Source organism: Bombus pyrosoma, linkage group LG6 (assembly GCF_014825855.1).
Source record: "Bombus pyrosoma isolate SC7728 linkage group LG6, ASM1482585v1, whole genome shotgun sequence".
In the NCBI taxonomy this organism is placed as follows: domain Eukaryota; kingdom Metazoa; phylum Arthropoda; class Insecta; order Hymenoptera; family Apidae; genus Bombus; species Bombus pyrosoma.
In genome coordinates this window covers 5,953,621-5,979,496 of record NC_057775.1, presented here as the reverse complement: position 1 = coordinate 5,979,496, position 25,876 = coordinate 5,953,621, and the positions used below count along the sequence as shown (strand labels likewise).

Genomic DNA, 25,876 nt, shown 5'->3' with positions numbered 1-25,876 from the left:
TGTAATTATATTTATTCTTTGATATATGATAATACTAACTAATAACTAATCATAACTAGCTAATAAAAAAAAGACATTGTAAACCTGTTCATTTTCTTCTAACTAAAATTATCCTCAAGCTCGTGTCACGTTTCTCATTTTAAACGCTTAAAATTACAACGCACACCGAAGAAAGTTGAACGTGATAAATGTTCAAACGCGATACGTCACGCTCGGGAAAGTATCCGTGCGTACAAAGGGAAATTCGTCTGCTTGGTGTATACAGTTTTTTACGTTTTAATTAATACGAGGATCAAAGCAACGTGCATGAGAGCGAGTTCGAAGCACCTGCCGGGCAAAGAAAGAAATAGAAACGTTCAAACGGGACATGAAAACGTCCCGACGAGAAGCCAACGTGAAATTTTTAACGAGCGATGATTTCAGATCCACGAAATTATGAAAACACGCTAAAATCCATCAACAAGATTTATCCAATCGCCATACAATTTTGCGAAATATTACAAGCTCAAAGGACCTGTTTCCAACTAGTACTCGCTCGTAATATCGAATTTAGATCACAAAGAGCTGCTCGATGATGCCCGCTCGCGTGAATAACTCGATATATGGAAGAATGACATTTCCTTGAGGTATCTTTCGAGATACAGGAAGATTTTCTGATGCTGAAACGATATTTGTCTCCGGATTTAACATTCGACCGAGCAGAAAATACGCAAGGGATCGGTAAAAGCGATGTTTTTGTGTAATAAACGCACGACTAACTTGGCTTTATTCTTCAGCGAATCCTCTTGGAAATACATGTTTTAAACATGTAACTATGTGCAATCCATCATACAGACGACTTTGTGCACGTAATCCGTTGCAATTCACTTGTCAAACAAGAAAAAATATTGTGACCGATCGCATTACTACAAAAATTTATATGTGCAAATCTACCCGATCTAACTTCTCTAATGACATTTCTTAAAATCTTACAGAAACCATTATTTGAGAAAATAATTGTAAGATTAATACATGGTAGATAGAAAGAAAGAGACATTTGGATGCGTCTATTTGTTGCTAAATATCCTAAAGATATTTCAAAGAAAATCACGCATTAAAGAGGAATTTCTGCGGAGCCGATGTGAAACAAGTAACTTATGTAATGTGTCAATGTAATTCTTGTTATTGATGATCACTGAATTCATTGCCAAAGTAGATATCCGTGATAATAATAATACGCCTCGTACGTAAGAACTCATGTCATATTATCTCCACGCAATTGACTCAAATAGCAATTTTATCAGCAGATATTAAGCTATCAGAAGTCGTCAGAGCCATTGAAAAACAACGTTATATTAAAATATCTTTCCATGACCAATTTATGACCTTTTCCTTGCCATTTTCAACTGAATTTCAAGTAAAATATAGATCTTTTAATTAATCTAACAACAGCAAATTAATCTGATAATATACGTTGCTTCCATAAAATACCAACACGCTGCATCAAACCCAGTATCATCTACTCTTAGATAAATCCAAGGACGATCCTCATTTTCTTTCCCGTAGTCTCTAGGGGTCATGGTTATTAATAATCTGACATTTCGCTGGCAATCACTCAAGAGATAACCAGCAACGAAAGGAAGTGCGATTGCTTAATTTATCATCGAATGGAGGTCACCGGTGAACGCGATAACTAGTCTTATTTACTCGTGAAAATATATTTAACATTGTTTATCGGAATAGTTATCAGTTACGTTAGTCAAAGAGCAGGGCTGTTGGTGGAAAGCGAAGTTACTTTTGACTTTAGTAAAATAGGTATTCGTAAAAAAACGAGTAGCTTCAGAACGAACGGCTGTCGGTTTTCTTGATCGAAAGTTCGTCTCTTTAATTTCTGTAAAATGCAATATTAGGAAGCATTTGACGTTCCGCAGGAGATGTCGCTATACCACGATATTGTCATCGATCAACCGGCTGGAGAGTTTGTCACCTCTGGATCGAGGAGCAATTAATTCTGGCGAACGACTTCATGGATCGGACAGCGGAGCACGTAAGTAAACCGACTGTCAAATCCGATTTCTGACGCGGTCGAGGGCCTGAATTCGAATGAGGCCATTCTGCCGAGATTTCTCACTACCGATAATCAGCTAAGATTCTATTCTAGATGGTGGGAACGCGCCTGTTTCGTATTATCATAACGGAATCGGCGAAACACGCTTTCGCAGAGTAATTAACTTTTCGCGTTCGCCACTGGTTTTCAATGCTTGCCTGTTATATACCGTTGGAAAGAAAACAAAAGGTATAAAAATACTTGAACCACGAACTAGTCCCGTTGTAACATTAGCAACGTCATTATCAGAACATTACGTTTAATTAATATTTACTTGGGTTTCACCTCTATGTAACAGTCTGCAATATTCACTGTCTGTTAAGAATTTCTGTTCAGTTTTTATAGACTGTACGGTATGTAATTCATTACATTTAAATTCACTTAAATACAAATTCATTGCTAATATATATATATATATAAACATATATCTACTTCACATGCACGTATCGATTACAGATAGATTAATGCATAGAATTTCCATTCCAAATATTATACGTTACACTGGCGAGGAAACTTGATTCGATACATATTATTCCAAAAGAAATATTTGAAATAATTTCCATTAGCTGCTTATTTCCAATATTTCACAATCGATAATTTTTAATTCCTGCGGAAAGTTAACTCTGTTGCAGTCCTCGAATATTCTATATCTCAAACTCGCTTGAATTTCAACCGAGAAAATGCTATTCGTTGTTTTAGGAAAATCATCAGTGTACATAATCAAAAAGATTCTCTCCTGATTCATCGTTAACGATCCTTTCCATACTAATAGCATTTGCAATCTCTTCAATCGTTGAATGTAACTTTTCTAAATTAGTTACCTTTTCATTTTATCAGGTAGAATATGACACAACGTTGCTTGCGAAACGATATACCAAGCGCTATATTTGCACCGGATGTTTTTTTCTTTTCAGATATTTTTGCATATTACGTACATTCCGTGTATTTCTGTGCCTTCAAGTGTTATAGACACAAAGTTTGCAGTCATAAATAACATCATAAATAATAACCAATACGCTACATATAGGAATTCTGTGAGAATATTACCAGATTACTGCTAAGATTATCTGTTTGTGGCTGTTTCTCGTACAAACGCCGCGTTGGCAGATCGTTCAGTCCAATCGCGTTCGAATGAATCATCGACGTGTAAACCTTTCCCGCCCAACGATACCAAAGATTCAAACGGAACTACATTGACGCTATTACCAACTATACGGGCGAACTTTGATCAGGAAAACACATTTTTTAATGATTCCAGAGTTAAACGGTCTAATTAATCCTTGACGATGTTTCCTAGTCCCTTGATGTAAATACGTAATCGATATAAATATGTATAGCGATAACGAGCGATCGAAATATGTATGCGAATATCACCGAATTTTAAGAGAATCGATTCGAAACACTTTTTGCTGGAACAAGATAAATTCCAAGCACGTCGTCTGGAATGCGTACGACTTAGGAGTGTTCTAACTTTAAGCTATTCGGGACGCTTGTACTACGTGACATCGATTCTGTGTAATATCTACTCGAGGATACAGTCTAGTTAATTATTTTCGCGTAGGGTCTGCGATGCAAATTCGCGTTAATGCGAGGAAACTTAATGGAAGATTCTCGTCAGATCAGATTAGTCTGACAATATATTTAATAAGACATCGCAGGATCCCTAAAACTGCTTGTTGACTATTGATATTTACCTAAGTGCTTTGTGTATTTAGTTTAGTATTTATATAGTTTAGTCATTCCTTTCGATATCAATAGACGATTAGTATTTATTTCTATACGACGAGATAGTTGTTAAAAGATTGCAAACAAAATGAAAATATTGCTACGTATGATACTTTAATTTACATTTCGTTATTTCAATTTGTTGATAGAATTTAAAAGCTAGATGCAAATCAAAAGCACTCTGATACCAAACTGCCGTATAACGATCATTGGAATATCTTACGTAATGCCATGACGAAAGGGAAAATCTTCATGGAGACATGATTAATTCAAGATAGTTGGTCAAGTTTAGCATCGCTGCAAAGAAAAACTATGACAACAGCGCGAATCTTTTTTGCACGACATAATGTTCCAGAAGAAACAGAGAATGAGATATACGAAGCTTATTACGTTGAGGCAATGTTTCCCTAGCCTATATCAAACAATATAATTCTAAAAATATACGTTTCTTTCTACATTTCTCTATATTATAATTTTTTACGAGATATTACATACAGGTATAGTCAGCTTTCTAAACTCACATTGATGTGACTTATTTCATTTCATGAAGATATCATTTTATACAGACTATAACAAACTAATTCAGCAGAGAAGATTACGACAGGAGAAAATCTTACAAATCTCATACAATAATTGTCCCTAATCTTTCATCGTTGACATCATCCTAACCTACATGGAGATACAGACGCTTACATTTGAATCTAGCATGCCAGAGCCCACTCGCGAGACCAGATGCCCAGACGTTAAAACAGATGTTTATTTACCGAATGAAAGAACTCTTTGACCGTTTGACGAGGTATCTGTCGAAAAAAAACCATATGGCAGCAAAAATACGTCGGCCACGTAATCAGCGTAATACATTGCGTTCCGTGACACGTGTGCCACCGACTGTCGAACTAACCTCTCAACGAGAGACGATCAAATAAATCGGAACAAAGAAATCGCATTCTATTACACGTGGAATCTAACGTAAAATCTATCTGTTTCTCCGTTATACGTATATTGCGTTGGTAAAGTGTCACTGACCTTGAGTCGAACTTGGTACCATCCACCAATGTGCCGGTGTAATGCATCGTCAGCTGGTCACCGATCTTCGATTTGGCGTCGCATACTTCCGGTACATACAGCTTTTCGACCTTCAGTCCCGACTGGTTCTGATCGGCATTTGCAAGAACAAGAACGGTGACGAACACGAGAAGCACCGTACGGCACGTCGCGAGCACGACACCCGCGTTATTATTTTCTAAACGGACAGCCATGACTCGGTTCGTTCGTTGACAAATGCTCGTAAGCAACTGAGTCGGTGTAGCGCTCTACTCCACCGAGCTACCTTCGTTTCCCACTCCCTCTGGCCGCTGGCTGCGCTGTACTTCGTTCCGAGATCAGGCAAACGCGTTGGAAAAGGACGAGAACACCGTGCCGCCACATTGCGCCGTCTCATTGGCCCCACGAAATATGTAGGTCTCTGCCTCGGCCTCTTTTCCTCCTTCCTTTCCCTCTCTCTCGCCCCCATGTACTCTCTTTTCCGCTCTCCTTTTCCCTCCTATACTCTCGCGTGCCAATCCTCTCTCGCGTCTCCTTTTTCCCTACCGTCTCGTTTTCTCTCCCTCCAGCCAAACACTTCCTCTCGCGCATTTCCTTTCTCACTCGCCCGCGCAAAGTCCCTTCTTGTCTTTTCCTTGTTTCTTCCTCGTCACGGCTCCGTTCCACGGTACGGTTCGGCAATGTCGACCTTCCTTTCCTATTGCACGCATGCCGTGGCTACGTCGCTAAACCTAGCATCCCGGCTCTCTCTTTCTTCGAATCTAACCCGCGTGTCCTTCTTTCCAACAACCATTCGCGCCTCTTTCTTCCTTCTTTCCGCTAACAAACATCTTTCGAATCTCTCGTGATGAACCGAGTCGCGTCTCGTGGCATCTTCGTATGGCGTCTCTATTCGGGTCACTTTGTAATTTAGCCTTGCAGGCAGTTTCTTGGTCCTGTACAAGAAGCGCAGAGCATCGTTAGTATAGTGACGCGTTGGTTAGAATTTCTTGTGCGATACACGCTTGCTAAATGAGATTACATCGAGTGATCGCGTTATTGTTTATTATTATTTATTATTCTCTCGTTATTGTTTATTACTGAGCGATTGAATAATTTAACAAAATATTCCAAGATTATGGAGACAGGATACCGGAGCACAAATTGCAGTGTATTGTACCGCGCACCATTGAACTGCGATAGGGGGAACAATAATATGTTGCAGGTTATAGTAAAACCTCAAAATCGATCAGTAACGGATTTTTATTGGCATTTGAACTCCTCGTTTCGCATGATGTAGCATGATTATGGCATTATGTACTACATAATACTGATATTATTCAAAGCAGTATCATATTATATGGCACTAGAGGATTATGTCGATCGATCGATTTTAAACGATGAAATATTGTGGCCCAGAAACGCCATTCTCCGCGTTATCGGATGGCAAAATTTGAATAAGAAAATTGTGCGGTAACATAGATCAATGAGAAGGAAAGCTAGCAATTAGGATAATTTTTCTTTCAATTATTATTCCTCCTCGAGAGAAACCTGCCCAGTCAAGAAACCTCTTGAGATAAAATAATACGAATGCGATTTTTACAGCATATTTTTGCCGTTTCTGAAAGACGACAAGAATTCTTACAATCATCTAAAAAACAAAGATCAACCACGTCGACAGAACCGCGCCTGATATATCAAAACATAGAAAGATACACAACTACCGCTGGTGTATTGAAACTGTAGAGGAAAGCAGCGGAAAGTTTCTCAAACGCGCGAGACTAAAGCTCCCTAAAAACATTAACGAAGAGATAAACGAATTGTGACAGTATACGGTGGTATTATAAAAAAAAAAAAAAATAATGAACGCTGTTTCGTTTCATTGTACAAAGAACAACCTGAAATATTATCGTTCTCGGACTTTGCTCTTTGTTTTCAACGGAAGTTCCAACGTTAGTCGCGCAACTTTTACATCAAAGAAAAACAAACTGCGTTGACGTTCACCTCCGCTAACAATTCTGCCGGTCGCTGTCGTAATTAATTTCCCTTTACTTGTCCACTCGTTTTTCAACCCTTTTCGTACCCCGTCCTACTTACCCATTTACCGACAGCCTCACGCAGCGTCTTCCAAGCCTCGTTCAAACCCTTTGCTCCTTTCCTCGAACGTAATCCTTTTCTTTTTTCAGGGTTTCTTTCACTTTGGCAACGTGCGATATCTTTGCCCTTTGGCATTACATTCACGTTGTTTCTTGTCCTTCCTCGCATCTTTCGTTGCTCTTCCGCTCGTTTCCATGCAACAGATATCGTTATGATGCGTGCATAGCTGTTTCTGTAAGTTTTCTTCTTCGTGTTTTTCTGCACGTTCGGTAACTACGTGTCCATTTCCAACCCTTTCTCTTTCACACTGCTCGCCGTCCTACTTTCTTCGTTTGCCAGCCGTGTCACAGCCGCAGCCAAGCGGACTGCAACATCGCAATACGTCTCTTCTTGCACGGAACCGCGTGCACCAACGCTGCCAGCAATGTTCAAAGTTACACGCGTATCTCGCAACTCGCGAATGCCTCGCTGCATCCCGTCGCTCACCAGCACGAAATCCATCCTACCGATTAACGAGGTTTGCGAATTATACGCGAAAATTAGGCGCACGAGTATCACTCGGTGAACACTCGACTTGGTTTTTAGAATTTCACGGCTCGATGATACGATCCTTTCGAGATTTCCACGAGTTTTCAATTGATGCTGTTTAACACTCGTGCCGAGAGTATTTCTTGAGAGTTGCGTTGACATGTAATATACAGCTTTGTGTTGGAAATTTTACAGGAAAAGTTAATACATAGATAAACTTAAAACTTTAATCGTATTGTCGATGTAAATTATTAAAATAATTAAAAATTGTTGGTAAAGATCGTTCTGTTTCGAGATGTCGTATTTTATGCAGGTTAATTGTTATGTAGGAAAGATACTCTTTAGGCTTTTAAAATTAATTTCTTTATGTTACACAACCTTGAAATAATAAGAAAATATCAAAAAGATAGATATTTTGATTTACTATACGTAAGTCGATGTCGAATTTGTATATGTCGCGCTAACGATAAAAACTAAATATTTTTTATTATCAAAGGATATGTAGACATTTATTAACATATCTTTGGAAGAAACAATATTACATATTTATGACAAATATCTTCAAAGCATTCATTGTAAAATGTTTCGCTGCATGTGATGTAAAATATTTGATCGTCTCTATTTTGTCGGAAAGTAAACCTGACAAATTATTCCAAATTATTCCATAGGTACATCCGCTGCATCGTGTTGAATTTGCGTTCCATCAAATTATCAAATATAAATTTATACCTACAGAGTGTTGGCCGATGATTGTCAAGTTTTACGTCATGTAAAATAAACTCATTATATAAATAAACTTAAAATCCTCTTTCGTGATAATTTCGTCCCAATCAGAGATAATTTAGTTTTTCCTATCGACAGAAATATTAACGAACACAATTCCACTGTATAACTCGGAATTTATTATTCGCAAAGCGAAATACAATTTATCGACAAGAAATTTCACAACACTGCCCATTGAAATATCGAGACTAAGATACCTTCTGAACCAATAGCATTTCGACACGAATAGTTTCGTACATTATTAAGGGAAATGTCTAACTTCTAAGTATAAAATATAACTACATCAGATTATGTCACTCTCGAAACCATTCGGTTCTTCTCTGAACAATTTTTTCATACAAGTAATTTACGAATAATTTGTAATTACCAAGCCATACGAAATCAGATGGAATTTTATTATGTTGGAAATACATAATATGAAAAACTACGTATACCATTGACCAGTACTATTCAAGTTTCCGACTATTCTGAATAAATACGAGGGACGATGATCAAGGATGGAATAAAAATTCCAGTTTCAAATATTGGTTCACCACCACCATGAAAGCAAGCACTTGCCTATCTAGATATTCTGCGGATTCTAATCCCCGGAAATACTATTTTTTTATTTACCCAACCACATGTACCGATCGTTTCAAATTGCACATTCGAATCGCACGGATTTTGCCGAATCGCGTGTTAAATTAAAACGTTCGTCACGAACGCTTCTCGTACGATCAATCCTTGCTGTCCTTTTTCTTTGACGTACAGTATCTCTCATAAGTACTTACATGGACACCTCGGTCCATTTCTATTGATATTATATACGTCCATACGTTAAATTTAATGTCGTTATTAAATTGTTAATATTGAATAAAAAGCAGCAAACTAATGATAAAAAGCAATACTTTTACACTATCTCCATGAAATCAACAAAAATATCTCATACAAGATTTAGATTATTTATTTAAAACCTTATCGGTAATATGTTAAAACTAAATATACTAACCGGTAGCTACCAAATGGTAGTGGATTTTAAATATAATAAAATCGATCAGAATAATCTCTCTATTAGATTTAAAGTTTTTCCATTTCAACCGTAACTTCACAATCAAACAAACTACTTCCATAATGTTTGGCACTTACGGATATCACATTTTTATCGCATATGGACATTTAGAAACAGATTTCGTCGTGTAGTAACATTCTGTAAGAATTCTATCAAGAAAAAATGAAATTGCCTCAAATCCTCGTATTTATAACTTTGTAGCTATGCTACTACACTTTTGAAAGGTAGTGTACAACGTACATATTGCAGTACCGCGACAGTTCGTAAAGTTTCTACATTATCACGAATAAACTCGTTCCAATTACAACGATCGTAACTTTGCACATTGCACATGCTTCTTTCCGTTCAAGGACTAATTCATCGGCGGGATTCATCGAAGCGCAATGACGCCGCTGCCTCGAAATGAAAGACTCGAGTTCAGAGTTGCTTTCCTACCTCGATCCGACGAAACGCGCTGCTCTAGATGAATTTCATTTATTCTTAAATAAATGCAATTAAACGGGTTACGAGTGAAACGAATGTAGAACGGGAGAACATCGCTTGAAGAGTCGCGCAGAATTATAATTCGCGCGTTTACGTAGCTCGCGACCGCGAAAAGAAATGATCTTCGAGTGTTTGTTGAAATGGGATAAATGAAACCCCTTTATTGCGGGAGTAATTTGAAAGTAAGAAATGGGAGCGTTGTGAGAGGGTTAGATTAAAATTTTTATCTCGCTGAATTATTGAAGATGTCGCCACCAAGCTTAATTTCGTTTACATGATTCTTTTAATTTTCACCATCTGCCGCTAGACTACGGATGTTTATACATTTGGGCAAAAATTTGGAGATATAAAAATGCATAGAATACATATATTAGGTTGTCCGGAAATTGTCTTTCTTTTACAGACACGTCTTTTACAACGACGCATCTTTAATACAAACATGGAACCTAATTTGTCTAACGTTGTGATCTTTATCTTGATAAAACAGAACGAATCATACGTAATTCGATAAAATAATATAAAACGAAAAATATTGTGCATCCATTATTTCCTTATAAGACGAAAGAAACTTTTCGGACGACCCAACAGTATAGCATAATATATTTAAGGGGTGGAACACATCTCTACGTCGATTTTATTTCTTCGCTTGTATTTGTAAAAATATGAAATTGCATAAACTCACGCACTCTGTTTCCCATTATGTTACCGATATACGCGTGTGCTTTTTCGCGTACAAATGCGCTGGACATTCATTTCACGGGAAATTTTTAATTGGCGATTCGCTGATAGATTCGTTCCGGGAAAAATATGGCTCTATTAACTCATAAAATAACATTTTTATTATCCCTGTTTTATGATTGAATGTAGCGGAGAGAAGAATAATCGTAAAATAAGTTTCTAATAGACTCGCCACCTTAAAGGAGGGATATAGGTATCACTGTCCCACTGCGGACGATATCAATAGCATTGGAATGACCTACCTTTCGTTATAAGCAACAAAAGATCGAATTTCATAAAATATGGAGAAATTGAGAAATTTGGACGATATCTGGACACTGGACGACGCGAAGCAAATTCGTCAGAATTTCTTCTCTGTACGTCAACGAGCATGTCCTCTTTCGCAGGCTTTTAACAAGAAGAAACACGAGAGCTGGGTCCGCGAGAGAGATGTTTCATCGAATCGTCCACAAGCTTGAACTCGTATAACGTCGAGGGAGAAAACGCGAAACGTTGAACTGTCTGCGTGGCTGTTCGTTACACGAACGGGTCACGACGTTCGACCAGAAGTGAATTTGCGTCTGGCTCGCAGGAATCTCGGCGAGCCGTGACTTTGGCCGTGCCATCGCAACGCGTCTACATTCCGACTTCATGCATACAAATTATGTGATTTGTGGGGGATCCGGGCCTTTTGAAAGTTTCCAAGTCTGTTGAACAAGGAGAGCATCACAGAGTGCTCTATCGTCGATCCTCGGGGAGGAGAGTATCGCGTTCGATCGCGTTAAACCGAACACCGAAAAGGGAACGAGAAACGAGAAAGTTTTTCGATCCTGGCCGCGTGTACGCTGACTTAATTTCAACGTGGGTTCGTTTCTCCTTTCCTTCTAACCTTTCTGTGTAACTTGCTCGTTTTATCCGCGACGTGTACGACGTTTTGTTGTCTGACGACGTTCACTGTTAACGAACTTACGAACGAAAGCATCGTGAGAACCGGTGTCCGCCGTGTTGGACGGGAACTTTTATTTCCAGAGAATACAGCATTTCCTGGTAATAAGCTCGTTTCCACAGTTACGGTTTGTCGCAGAAATATTCTGAGCGGAGGCAAGAAATAGGATGTAATACTTTGGGCTAGACAATTGTTTCGAAGAAATAGTAACACCAGAGTTCATCTTATCGATGTATCTCTTTTATTGTCCTTTATTCAGTATCGTGTGTGTGTGTGTGTGTGTGTGTGTGTGTGTCTATGTACGCATGTCGTTGTTTGTCAAAGAGGTAAATACGAGGAAAACCACGGCGAAAGTAGAATAGAGGCATACGACTTTCATTGCGGAACGGTTAAATATGGAAGTGACCTCCAGGTGAAATGGAGACGCTGTTATGCTAATTTATATTCATACCGGATAGAATTGTTGAATGAGAGTTAAAACGAAAATTAATTTTGATATTTATGTTTGTAGTTCATCGTCGAGTTGATGATTACTTTCAGTTTTATGTGGTTTTAATATACATGTCGCTCAGGGAGATACTTTTTTAGCATTATTTTCAAGGAAACAATTTGTTTCTCTTTTGACGGTTGATTGATATTCCGTATTTTAATTACTCGTACCCGTGCAACTTTAATTTCCCATTTCAACTTCAGTTAGAACTGTTTTCAGACATTTAATTATACGTAGAAATTTCACTCGCTTCCCAATAACACGTTTTATTCGAATCTTTGCAAAACGGAATCATCGGTGTGAAATAAATGATCAATGAGAGGCCGAGACAAAAGTATAAAAGCAAGGCATATTACAATGACGAATACGCGAAAAGTTGGTGCAAACCATTTGTTAGTCGGCACTGTATTTCCTCCAAGAATAATTACATCGCGAAATCAATGGAGCCCCATAGAAATGCGGTAGTTCCGTTGGCTCGTGTAACGACGCTACCAACTAATCCCAGTCGCGGCTGCTTAACGCATGGAAATTAATAATGAGACAGAATGGAAATCCTGGAGCGATAAGCCCTGGATCTACATAACTCAGCTCGTGGATTATACAGCGACGCAACGGTGCCGGTGCGAATTGAACGAACGATCGAGAAACAAACATGGAACCGGTTCATTTAATCCGGCGCGAACGCAACCCGCTTAACTTGAAAATTTCTGTGCCCGTTATGACGCGGAAGCGCGGCAAATTAATTGCCTACCCGCGACAGACACTCCGTATTGTTCCAGGGAAATTTCTATGGTGCGCAAACTCAAATTATTTATTTCGCATTAAACTTAGAATTGTGGTCTTAGCCGTAGGACGAAGTAAATCAAACGAGTCTACCTACGGTGTATGGTAGATTTTGTTACGTAAAGGACGAGAATAAATTTCCGATGTTTTCGTGCGTGCACTGAATTTAAAATGCAAAGTAAACGGTACATGAAACACGAAACCGTGAGGGCGGGGGAAAGGAAGAGACGAAATATATTGTAGTTTATCTGGAATATATAGAAAATTAATTGCATGGAATGATTTAATATTTTTGATATTATTTTGCTTTTTTAACTCTTTACGTTCCACCGGCATGATACTGATAACATGAAACTGTTTCTTACATTGTTCACATAAGATAAGAAATGGAAGGGAGTAGAGAACCATCGTATAGATAAATTTACAAACACGTACTTCATTTTTGCAGTAAAATTCTTGCTTTCGACCACTTTCACTGTAAAAGCATGCTGGACTTGCTGACCGATCTTATTATAAAAATCTTCAAAATGCAAATATTTTACAGTTATACTATGTTTCCTCATAAAAGATTAACATACATTAAAAATCATCGAATTATACGATACGATGTATAATTTGTAATTTTGTTCGTAATTTAAAAACATCGAATTCGTGTTTTGCGAATCTTGTCACAATTGGATCAACAGATTCCGTTTCCTCGTATTCTTTCCGCGCATAAGGTATCCGCTTTGCAAATTACATGGCAAACAGATTCTGAAAGAGCGCTGTTATCATTTATTTTCTTGTCGTTAGAGAGGCGGGAGGCGGCATTAGGCAAATAATAACGGTTCGCAGGCCATTGCTCCTCTCTCCTTGAATCTCCGCAGACAGTTAAGGCCGTATCGCTGGAGCGAATTCTAGGGGCAAAGGAATTTTCGTATTCGCGTCACGTCGCCGTTTCTATACGTACCTACCTGCTGCATACCGTTCGATTTAGTGCGGTACCAGTGTTGTCCCGCCGCTATCGATATATTAAAGCAAATACAAATAGACCGATTTGTTCTGTTTATTACGAATACCGAGTATTAACACAGGTGAAACTTGAAAAATTTATTAAAATCCTAACACACGATATACTTCAAACGTAGGAAAAAAACAATGCGATTTTATAATTATTTGTCGTGTCGGCATGAGCAAAAATATGTATTTTAAACGACAAGTGTCTAAAGTTTGAAATCAAATATTAAAACGCTTCGTCTTTTGTCGTGATAGGAATTAAGTTAACTGCTTCGTTAAATTTCTAAAGTATCTCGATAAATAATCTAAATCTCAATTTATATGTTATAATTATATGAATCGAGATAATTGACGATTAACACGGTATGTTGCTTAAAAGCAAAGTAATATTATTTATACGAATTGGTAATTGTAAACCAGATCAAACGAAAGAACATTGAACATGCATGGAAAAACGCCGATGAAATTGAGATTTAGAGAAATTTTCTTATGTAGGTACGCTGGTGCTTTGAAAGTGATACGACTGAAAGCATGCAGGAATTATGTCTTTGAACATAGCAAGATCTTCCTTCGTTGATTGAATTTACGAATAAGAAAAATTGCTCATAAAACAGAGTGCAGTACGTCCTTGTCATCTGCAAATTATAAATTTAAAAAATCGCATAAAGTTCTCGTAATAGTAATGTTGATAGATTCTCTATTTCTCATAGATCCAGTCACGTTTTAACATGATCTGATGAATGTATCTTCCCAATTATTCTGCTTGCGCCTCTATCGAGTGCAGTGAATTCGATGTTGCGTAGCTTGTTTGATCGGTTTGGTTCGATTCGTAGCGCGTGGCAGTTATTCTTGTCTGTATTCTGTCAGATTAGCTCGCTCATATCTATGCCATGCCTGCTAGTACCACTAGCATTAGTACCACTTATATATTACTACATGTCTTATGCTTGTGAATCACGTTTGTCTATTTTCTGCGACGCTGTGTCTTCTTATTTCATGTTGCACTTTCTTTCATTCCGTTTGCTCAAAGTGCTATCTGCGAGGTTGATACCTGCCTAGATCTAAGGGTGAAACAGAATTAATCTACCGAACTAAGCTTGAAATTCGATCTCAAAAGCCTTGAACATTGCACGAGATAATCAAACTTGTTATCTCACTGTTGATCTTTGATATAGTAATGAAAAAATGAGAAGATATTGTACACTTTAGGCCCGATAGAGAAAGATATTAGCACATCTGCAGGAAACTTGAAATAAATTCCGACTCGTGAAATCATTTGCAAAATTCGTGGAACCAAATGACTTTATCCGACAACGGTCCATTTAATTTATAAAAGGAGATACATATTTTGTTTCTTTCACGTGAGCTTTCATAAAGAGTTTCTACGAAAATAAAAGGAAATAAACTCTCAGATTCATCTGAGAGAAAAGAAACGCTGGAAAGATGATGCCGCGATAATCCACGGTGTTCGCCATTTAATAGCCGATTTTCCGATATCATAGTGATCGATATTACCTGTATTTGAAAATGAAACGACTATACATACGAGAATGGCCGCGAAAGCCTGATCTCACGAACGCTTAAGCGGCAAATGGTTCGAGCTTAATAGCGGCTCGTTTCCAGTGGGCACTGGTAGTTGGTTAAACGCGCGTAGTTTCGACAGGAAAGCTCGAAAGCAGGAGCGTACGTAACGCGAGCTTCAACCACTTTGAATGCCGGAGATAACTAAACTGGTACTCTTGTCCGCGGATGAGTTCGGGGTTAAGGGAAATACCGCGGCCTGCGGTGTGCTCGATTGTTCATCCGAAGGTTCTATCGCGTTACGCATTACATATATTAACAATTAGCTAGATACACATGCGCGAGATAGACTACAACACCCCTGAGTTACATTACGAGTTACCTTTCCTTTCTGGCAGCCGGTATTTTCTTGATAATACGTTTCTTGATAATGTGAGACGCGAAACGCTCAAGATAGAATCGGTTCTAAACAAATACAAACTCAGCCTTATGTTTGCCTTTGGATAATCTCGAACTTTCCAAAACTCGATTGTTTTCAGAATGTGAAAAAAATTGTTTTCGAGCAATCGTCAGAAATAGAAACACGTCTTTTGACGATTTTCTCGTTGCATGATTTTATAAAGAGGATATGATACGGTAAAATTTGAGATCAGTTTTATCGGAAAGAAATATATCTGTTATTTAGTGAATGAACAACTTTAATTCTCTGTAACTGAAATTTCACTTTCGAAAGAGAAGAAATTTTGCTTCTAGACGAAGGAATCAAATACATAGTTTGACTTTCTAATTACAATAAGACGTGCTCTATAGATTTCTTCGTATCTGGTTACCACGAACTACTGCACTGAAGATACTACGTTTAAGAAATACTTCTAAAGATAGTATTAAAATTCATGAGATCAACACGAAAGAGCTACGTACTACTCGTATTCGCGACAAATCTAATTCATAGAAGAAACACTCCTTCTGTATCTTACTCGCCAATCGCGTCAAATGTTATCAAAATATTGCTTTCTCTGTTGCGTCAAACACGTTCATCGCACTTTTGCAACGTCGTTAGCAACAGGCTTATGGACTTTATCACCGTCTAAAGTCGACGTTGTCAACATGTTGACAACTGGTAAGCGTCTGCGGCAGACAGTGTCAGGCTCGGTCGTGCTACGCGATATTCAAAGGTGTCAACGATACGCGTGCCGTTGACATACTTTCGCCTGCTCGATACATCTCGTCGAAAATTTACCAATTTTATCGTACACTGCTTAATTGATAGTTTCTTGTTTGCCTATACGCGACAATCTCAACGACGAATTCTACGAATATCGAAGAAACTGCTCGTTAAACGCAACGCTCTGGGCAATATGGACGACTACTCGATTACTAGAATTTCCAACACGAGGTACGTTATCCCGAGAAACGACTCGAGGAACTGATTCGTCACGATTGCAACGCGGTTATAGTCGAGATTTGCTCCTTGGTGAGAATGTTTCGGGCCCTTCGGGGCAAAACAATTCCAGACTGAATTTGCAAATGATGCTTCTCGGAGAAGTTTATGGCTGAAGACGCTTCCCTGTGTAACGATTTAGAAACTAGCGATAATAGTAAACCGAATCACAAGATACCCGGATTATAAATTGTTCTTTCATAGTTTCGATATGATCCTAGAAAAGGTACGATTGACCTGCTAAATACAGGCCAAGCACAATTCTCATTAAAATAATTTCCGATACGAGATGACGATATTTTTATCGTCAATAATAACAATTTTGTTATTCACGGTACCATGTAGAAAATAATACGTCTGTGCAATATTAATATTATACTTGGAGTTAACACAGTTCTAGAAGTCATATTTCGAATTGCTTGCCACTTTCATTTAACGGGCTAGGCCTTCGAATATTTATGGAAATTAATTTGGCAATATAGATATGTTTTTGTGATTGGAATCATCTGTAGAAGGACAACGCGAGATATGAATGACCGTATACTATTTGATCTCAAGGAAATCGTGTTAAATAAATTTGAACTTCAAAAATAGGATGTCAATGGGACGCAAGCTAAATACGACTGATGGTTTAAAGTTGCATAAATCATAATCGAAATTCTTAAATAACAGAAAATCCTTGATACAGATATATATTTTTGTAGGTAGACTGAGCATGTTTATACGAACTCAAACTTTTATAAACACAATTGAGATAAAGGAAATAACGATATACGATAATTAAGAATAATACTATCTGAATGATAAACAAGTGACCAATTCAGCAACCCAAATAAATAAATAAATAAATGTTTCATCTATTAAATATTGTTATGAGCACTACATTTCGAATATTTCAGGTATTTTGGCATATTCTGAGCATACTGTGTATTTTTGCGTTTATCCATGTTTCGTAAATGCATGATCATCCGCGTTCCAATTGTGACAAATATTCCCTTTATTTTCCATTCTTTCATTTTCAATTTTCCTTTCTTTTATTCAATAACAAACTTATATAAGATTTCTTTATCCGTCAAATTTATGATATTTAACTAGTATCGCAAGAGAGCTATTACCTTTGCGAGACTCAAAGTTCGGAAAAGTGCATGGTCTTTGGCAACCTCGTTAATGAACAAGTGAAAATTAGAATGCCAGATCGAGGCAGAACAGCTCCTATGGAAATGACCAAAGGATCATATCGATCCATTGTAATTCTTGAGAGAGCGCGCGAGCTTTGAAATTTGTGCGGTGCCCCGCGGGAATGCGGATCTATTTGGATCGCTAATTTCGCCAGTTAATTTTAGGGAGGCTAACCATAGTAATGGAGTTTGCGGTGTGGGCCAAGCTTCTCATCCGTTATCGATAACGTCGATGGTCGAACTCCGTGTACCGGATGTCAGAGGGAATTGGACGTGTACCGAACACGTTTGAAATTCCTACAGAAAGTTCGGAGTACCGTTTGGCATTCCTACCCCAAACAATCGGCTACTTCCGACTCGGTCAAGAGATCCTGAACCTTTCGGCGCCAAGGACATGCGTTTCTCCGTAACTCAACCGCAATCGAAGGTTGATTCATTTCCCGCCTAGATCAATTCGCATTTACTCACGATTATTGTGACTAGTGGCATCGCACCTGGTGAAACGATCGAATCACCTTGCTGGAATACGTAATTGTACAATGTTGGTCGATTTGCTCGCGCGCATAATATGTGTTGCAATTTTGAAAAATTCAAAGCAAAATCTGCGTGAATGTTAGAACAATTTTTAAATGTAATTCGTTCATTCTATACTGATACTCTGACCAACTTTCTCCACTTTTTATGGCATTCCCCATTGTGGGTCAGGTCACTTACAACATCGTAGCCTCTGGAACTCTGTCTTTTTTCCTTTTGTATTTACCTTTTGCCTTTACTTGAATTTTAATCTTGAATTTTTGACACGTTGTTATCTACGGTATAGTTATTAATTTATTTCGACGAATCTGAATCATTTGTTATGAACCGTAATCAATGTATTCAAACATGCTTTTGATTAAAATTTTAACAATTTGATAATTATACAAGTATCTGTATTATACATATACGAATATTTAACTCTTGAAAGCTATAGCCAAAGAAAAGCACGTTCAATCCATCATGTTTATTCTAGATATCAATAAAATCAAACAAGCGCAATTAAATGTTCTATTGTTAGCTGATATTCGATTTTCTATAGAAAATATATAGTTTCCAATGAATGTATTCGGTAGTATTATTACGAAACAATAATATGACAACAAAATGGGGCGGAAATTGCATTCATGATAACTTTTCAGGATTAAATTTATCGCTTTTGAAGAAGGGAAAATTATTTTACGTATAAATGTGAACAATTTCTAAACTGTAATTTAGAATCCAAATTAATCGAATGATAAAGCTTCAGGTCACGTTAAAAATAAGCTGAAAATTCTATTATGCCCTGACGATATATGAAATGAATATCAACATTCTCGCCCTGCGAACAATAAAGAAACGAATGATAATCACGCTTGAAATTCGTTGCGTTCCCATTGTTTTTCATACGAACGGACTAATCACGCGATGGACGTTTGAAAACAGGACTCCCATATTGCACGGGCGGAATAAACGAACGATTCGGGCTGCGAAATTAAAATCTTTTCCCGAATTCCTTTCTCGACTCCCGGTCCGTGGAATCGCGTAATGAGCTTTTTGTTGCGTCCCGCGTTATTACAAAGTCGAAAATAATCACGAGAAATAGCGGAATTCGTAATATCACGAACAACAATCGGCCATGTCGGCCTCGAATCCCTCTTTTTCGTAGCTGGTTTTGAAATAAAGTTGTTATCATTTTTTTCTTCTCAACGTGTTATTTACTTTGGAAACGAATTTTTATGAACCGAAAGAATTATTCCGATAGATGAAAAAAAAAAAAAAAAAAAATGAAGTGGAACGAGGAACACAACGAATAACAAACAGGATCGTTTAGTATCTTTTGTCGTCCTGTTCGTTTCGATGCATCCCAGAAACCTGTGTGAACGTACTCGGTACCGTTGTGAACATGATCACGTCTAGGCAGACAACAAAAGCTACTTGAATAGGTCTCCGCTCTGCCAACGATACTTCTTGCTATATTTCTCGTGAAAAACGCGCGTGGAAATAAGCCACGCTTACCGGACGCGATAATTCCACCAAGCATCAGAGATACGTGCAGGATTTTTTACTTGGCCGTTCGAGTGATTAATGAATCTGCCCGCGAGATCATATCTTTTCAGTCGGTTCACTATGACTGAAACAGCGACCGCGTTCGAGCGAATTCGTTGCCCTCAAAATGAACTTGGAACTTAAATTGTACGATACGTTCATGCGTGTTAGTTTCAGTTATACATATTTAAATTCTGTGATTTTTTCGGTTGCATAAAAGATCTCTCAATTTAACATTTAACATTTCAAATACGAAATTAAAGTCTTACAATTGACGATTTCGAATTATAACATTAAGATTTTATATGGGAAGTCTATAAATATATTAATGGGGTTACTAAATGTAGATTGCTACCTCGTAGTGATGGAATCAACTTTTTATCGTTCGATTTAAAATTTGGATATAGCCAGAACTCTGAGTTCATTGAACTCTTTCTCGACCTCGAATCGGTTTAAACCCAGATTATGAAAGTCGTTCCACCTTTGCTCTGGAAGTTTCTGATTTAAGAAAATCAAAGTGGCACAAAAAACAGTTCTTCTCGAAGTAGGTTAATTTTAGCCTGACACATTATCATTATCAATCAATTTTAAGGATATTATGTACATATGGACAGACAGCTTTCTTGAAATTGCCAATCTACGAATGAAATAATAATCATAAATAGGTTATAGATATCAAACTTGTAAAATATCTTCCTATGGAAAAAGTCAATGAAAAGGAGAAGAGTAAAAATATCCATATTAATTCAGAATATATTATTGTTATCATCAAGTTATCTTGTTTGAAAAAGGAAAGAAATCAATTGGTTAAATTCGTAACAAAGTAAAATCAGATAGTGTTTCATCAGTGAACGATACTGTTTGTTGTTTCGCTAATTTAATGGCCCTTATACTTTATACGTTAATTGGATTAGCCGTGTGATACCGTTCGAACGAGTTTCGTCAATTAAAAGCATTAGATTTCGATTAGCAACAGCGACTCTCCTCGTTGCCTTTCAGCGATTTCATCCCGTTATGATACAACGCTTTTTCGTCCTTTTTCACCATCGATCTAGTTTGTACGACGAAAGGCCTTTGAACGTTTCAGTATCGAACATTGCGAAATAATTTCCTGCTTGACTGCACACTTTGATAGTTCGTCGTGTAATCTTCATCACGTAAGTCGTTGCATCAAAAATCCTTCGAATGCTATGTTAAATCGATTAGTTCAAGCGAGACTCTGTATCATCTGTCATGCTTTATTTATCATCCATTTATTATATATATGCATTTAAACATTTAGCATAAAATGGATTTAGGATAAAAGGATAAAAGGATCGATGCTATAGCAGATACGCTAAATGCTGAATATTAAATTATATCGTAATTTTTGTAGAATGTCTCGCGAATTGATCGCCGTAATACTTGTTCCGATTCCGATAGAATGTAGAATATAATTTGAATATTCACTCTAATTACTGTTACGTATGCAGGTATTATAATTACATGGTGTTGGAAATTTATTTGTTTACGAGTCATTAATTTTATGTATCGGGGACGAAGTTGTGGATTTAGAAACTGTAATTTAGAAACTAATTTAGACACACATTACAATGTACATGATGTTATTGCGGTGGCTACCTATATTAATTATATTATGGCTATATCAGAAAATTAATATAATACACGTTATCGGGCCACTGAATTCCTATTATTGTGCAGTTTAAAAACATGATAATAAGAAAGTCGCAAAATCCTGTTTTTATACAAATATTATTGAAATTTTCTTTTACGTCAGCAAATTAAATACCAATGAACTTTTGCTTCAATGTTCATCTAAGCATTAAACGAATTATTTAATTAGAATTACGAATCTTACGTATATAAATATACCTACTGGGCTGTAGTGTGGCGCGTATGTAACACATAATAAGCCAAGTACCCCGCTTGAGATTAGAAAGCCTCACGAGTAGAGTAGACGTTTAAGGATGAGATGAGTGTACTTAGTACACAGGCCGGATTCGAAATGCGACAAGAATAACGGTTCTTCAAGGCTGAAGAGAAGAGTATCGAAAAGGTTGATGACTCGTTGAAATCGCCTAGAACATGGTATACCACTCGATCTACAGCCATTAAATTGTATTTAGTTAGCGTGATCCATCCAAGTACCATGGTTCCCAGGTACCATTCGAAATGCATGTGCTGTTCGCGTGACGACAGTCTCTTTTTCTAACGACGAGATACGACGAGCGAGTTTCGTGGGATTTAAATGGAAACGTTTTGTTGAAACTCTCTTCGACGAAGCTTTGGTATCGCGAGCGGAAATCGAGAGAGTGTTGTCTATTTTAATGAAAGATGATCGACGACGAGGCTCCCTTCGCGTCACGATCTCTCGAAACTGCATCCGCGGCGTACGTAGAAAGTTCTCCAGAGGTCAACTTTCACCGTCCGAAACCTGTTCCGTGAAGGAAGATGCGCCACGATGGAAAAGATTTCGAGTTGCATTCCTGGAAATTGTACGTTCGAGAAAATGTGGTGACGTATTTATACTTGTTCAAGCACATTTATCATTGGATCGGTTAGAAATCGAAAGGTTGCACAGGTTGTTTGCTTAGTCACAACGTGTTCGCTTTAACGTTGGAATTAGTAAGATTGACATTTTTGTTAGATATTTTCACAACGTCGTCCGAAAGCATTCTACCTATAATAAATATGTATTAGTGACGAGCATCTAAATAGGAAAAATCCTAGAATATCACTTGAAAAGTCTATTTCAGCATGTGAAAATATAAGACTATAACACTCGGCGGACAAGATCGATGATCTTTTTGTTATGCTTCCCACTATCCAATCTTATGTCTAATTCGCGCATAAAATTCTATTTAAACTACGCGTGCGATGTATTTCTCATAGAAACTGAGTCTTTCAATTTGTTTCGGTCTGTAAAGAAAGCAAGGGAATTCTCTTCTATAACTAATTGTTCTATTGAGGTACTTTCAGTGCAAGATTTCTAATATATCGTGTATGGCCTCGTTATCTATACCTATAACCACTTTTACTGTTCCATAGCGTATAATCTATTGTATTGCACGTGGTACGTACATACTACGTCCAACGCGCATTAATGCCATCAAGATTTGCTTGCAAGTGTAAGGTAATTATTTTAAGTAAAGATAAATGGATGATAATGGACAAAATGTGTAAGAAATGATATTTAGTTCATAGCCGAGGTATGTAATTTCGTAATGTAACGAAAAAGAACGCGATATTCTGTGTTTCTGTGAGTTTTCAAGTTTCACAGAAATGATATTCTAGATGGTTTTGCCGACGATAAACTACGCCATTGTAGAAGTGCTGTATCGAAAGATGCACTTAGCTCCTTTTACCATAAGTTTCTTTGAAACTACCAGTCGCATCACACGCGAGAAGCATATTTCTAAATTGGTCGAAGAACATCAATTTATTTAACAATGTAAAATTTGTCCAAAAATGTTGTATTTCGTTCTTAACTATATGACAAATCGGAAACTACATATTTCATGGTACTTATTATACCGAGATGATAGACACAGATACAGATGTTATAAAATATATTCCTTGATATTCTACTATCTTTTATTAATTTAATATCTCAAAAGTGTATACGATACCAACAGTTTCAAGCTTCAACAGGATTCACAAAACAACACAAAGAACAGGTAAAAGCGAGTAACGAAACATTTTCAAATTCCTCTCGATCTCTTGCAAAGCTTTATACTACGTGTTTTGTACAAAGCAAACACGTTTGTTTTTATTTTTATAACAGTTACAATTGGCAACCGGACCGATTTATAGGAATTTGGATTTAAAACAAATAAAATACGGATCTCTCTCCATATATCGAAGAACCATGAGCACGCCCGTACATAAATATTTTTTCCCAGTCAATTTTTTAAAAATCTCCATCGATTTCATATAAACTTCCATTACACCGACATCTTTAACAAACTGCATCCTCTCCAATTTAAAAAATATCAATTTAAAATCGAACAATCTTTATCAAGATTGCGCGACTTCGTGATTTAATTAAACACGATCCTTCCGTGATATAATTACAGATACACTCACAGAGTTATGATATTCTTCAGTTACGCAAACATGTTTTAAAGAAATACGGTCATAATAATTAATAAGTCTAAGAATAATTGCGAATCGTGCAAGATTAATTATCGCGCTGACAAACATTATACATAAATATCTCTTTCCCAGTCAGTTTTCCAAAATCTTTATCGATTTTATACAAATTTCCTTAATAAAATGTAATAACTTTAATTTTCCCTGTTTAAAAAATATCGATACACTTACGCGCGCAAACATATGTTCTTCAAACATGTTGCAGCAAAATACGATCGCATAAATAAATAAGTGTGAGAATCGTACGGGATTAATTAGCGTCCTGACGATTGCCAGATACTCGTTAGCAAGTTCGAATCCGCGAACCACGATACACATGGATCGGCGTAATTAGGTGATGCGTTCGGTCGCATTTCGATACTCGCGTCGTATCTGCGCGTATTTTTCCATAGATTTTCACGTTCTTGACACAAGGGTGTCCCTTTAGCCAATAGGTGATATTGAAATATAGGTAAAAGGAATCAAAGACAGGTGCGCGCCACTGACGAGAACATCAATTGGTCGTATGGTCGCGGCTTTTCCAGCGACAAAAATCCTCGCTCCCATTCGTTCGTTCGCTTCTCTCCCCCTCTCTTTCTTTCTTTTTTTCATTTCCCACATACTCGTCGCGTATTTCAACGTTTTCATCGATGTCAATCATGATCGCGGAACGACAGACAGCTCGTAATCATCGGGCCTCCTATAAACTGGTTAGAGGGACGCTTCTAAAATCCAATTCAACCGAAATATTATTTACAGCGTCGTGTCTTGCCGCTTCTGTTTTGTCGCTGTTCGAGCACCAGAGATTCGTAGGCCGACTAGAAGGTAAATATTTACGCGCGAAATGAAATGCAAATTTTCATTCTCGACGGGCCACGCTTCATCGCCGGCTTATTTGTTCCAAGAAGAACAAAATTTCGTCGATTCGCCCCTGTGATATTTATTACGACGATCCAGCGAACTGATGCGGCACGACTTGACAAAATAACGATTGCATATTCGAACGTCAATTGCACCTGGTAATTCGATGTCGTTAACCTTACGCACTACTGCGTCTATTTTATTGTTCGTTCCATATTTTTCTTTCCATTTTCCATTCTCTTTCGTTGTGTGGATGATGCGGTTCGAATGAGTACTGTGCAACGAGAACACATACGAAGATTATCAGTGTTATGGAAAGAAGTGAGCGCATCGATTAAACAATCCTTTCTATCGACATGGGTGTAATTTCATGGGCGGCGTTCATTAATTCGAATGGTATCCCGTTAACCCCTTTATGTTCCTATCGTTTTCCTGTTAAAGAACTACCGAGCTCTTCGTATTTCGCCTTCGTATGGAATTTTCAGGAAATACTTGATAACGGATAGCTGCGCGAATGTTCGCTAATAACGAGGCGCGTAATTTCTTGTTTTTGTCGTGTTAACAAGTACAGAATGTGTTAGGGAAAAAGGAAGTAATATAAAATGTATGTAAAAATTAACTGAACACGGAAAACACGAGAATTGAAAGAACTCACGAGCCGATAAAATGCGATAAAACTTAATTTTTGGTTACAAATGTCCCCTTTATTTACTCGTCAACTTCACTAACATATTGCGATGATTACACCGCGATAAATGATGTAAAGATCCATTATTTAAATAATCACAAAATTCGAGTTAATAACTTCCGCGATACGAAAAACAAATATTTATCGATTTTCATGAATTGAGAAGACTGAGAATCAATATTGAATTGCGGCGAAGATATCAAAACTGGCTTTTAAACTGGTGAGTTTACGTTGGAAACACATACGCACGGTATTAGAGCACATTGCTTTGTTCCCATGTAGAACGAATA

The 25,876-nt window shown here is 37.5% G+C and overlaps 2 protein-coding genes and 1 long non-coding RNA gene across 4 annotated transcripts in view; 2 read left to right on the top strand and 1 right to left on the bottom strand.

Annotated features, from left to right (window-relative positions):
- LOC122568288 (FK506-binding protein 2) overlaps positions 1–5,140 on the bottom strand; it is a 114,062-nt gene extending 108,922 nt beyond the window's left edge. The window contains exon 1 of one of the 2 annotated variants that reach the window (XM_043727867.1): positions 4,838–5,140. In XM_043727867.1, coding sequence (XP_043583802.1) covers positions 4,838–5,070 — 233 coding nt within the window. In that variant the 5' untranslated portion in view covers positions 5,071–5,140. The remainder of the gene's footprint in view (positions 1–4,837) is intronic. The other variant, XM_043727869.1, reaches the window with a different exon arrangement.
- LOC122568289 lies at positions 1,809–4,195 on the top strand. The gene is made up of 3 exons (XR_006317041.1): positions 1,809–2,026; positions 2,141–2,275; positions 3,961–4,195. It is a non-coding gene; the product is annotated as an uncharacterized LOC122568289 (long non-coding RNA).
- An 11,236-nt stretch (positions 5,141–16,376) lies between the features above and the next one.
- Positions 16,377–25,876, top strand: part of LOC122568285 (protein NDRG3) — a 107,857-nt gene continuing 98,357 nt past the window's right edge. The window contains exon 1 of the mRNA XM_043727862.1: positions 16,377–16,622. Within this exon, the coding sequence (XP_043583797.1) occupies positions 16,585–16,622 (38 nt within the window). The 5' untranslated portion in view covers positions 16,377–16,584. The remainder of the gene's footprint in view (positions 16,623–25,876) is intronic.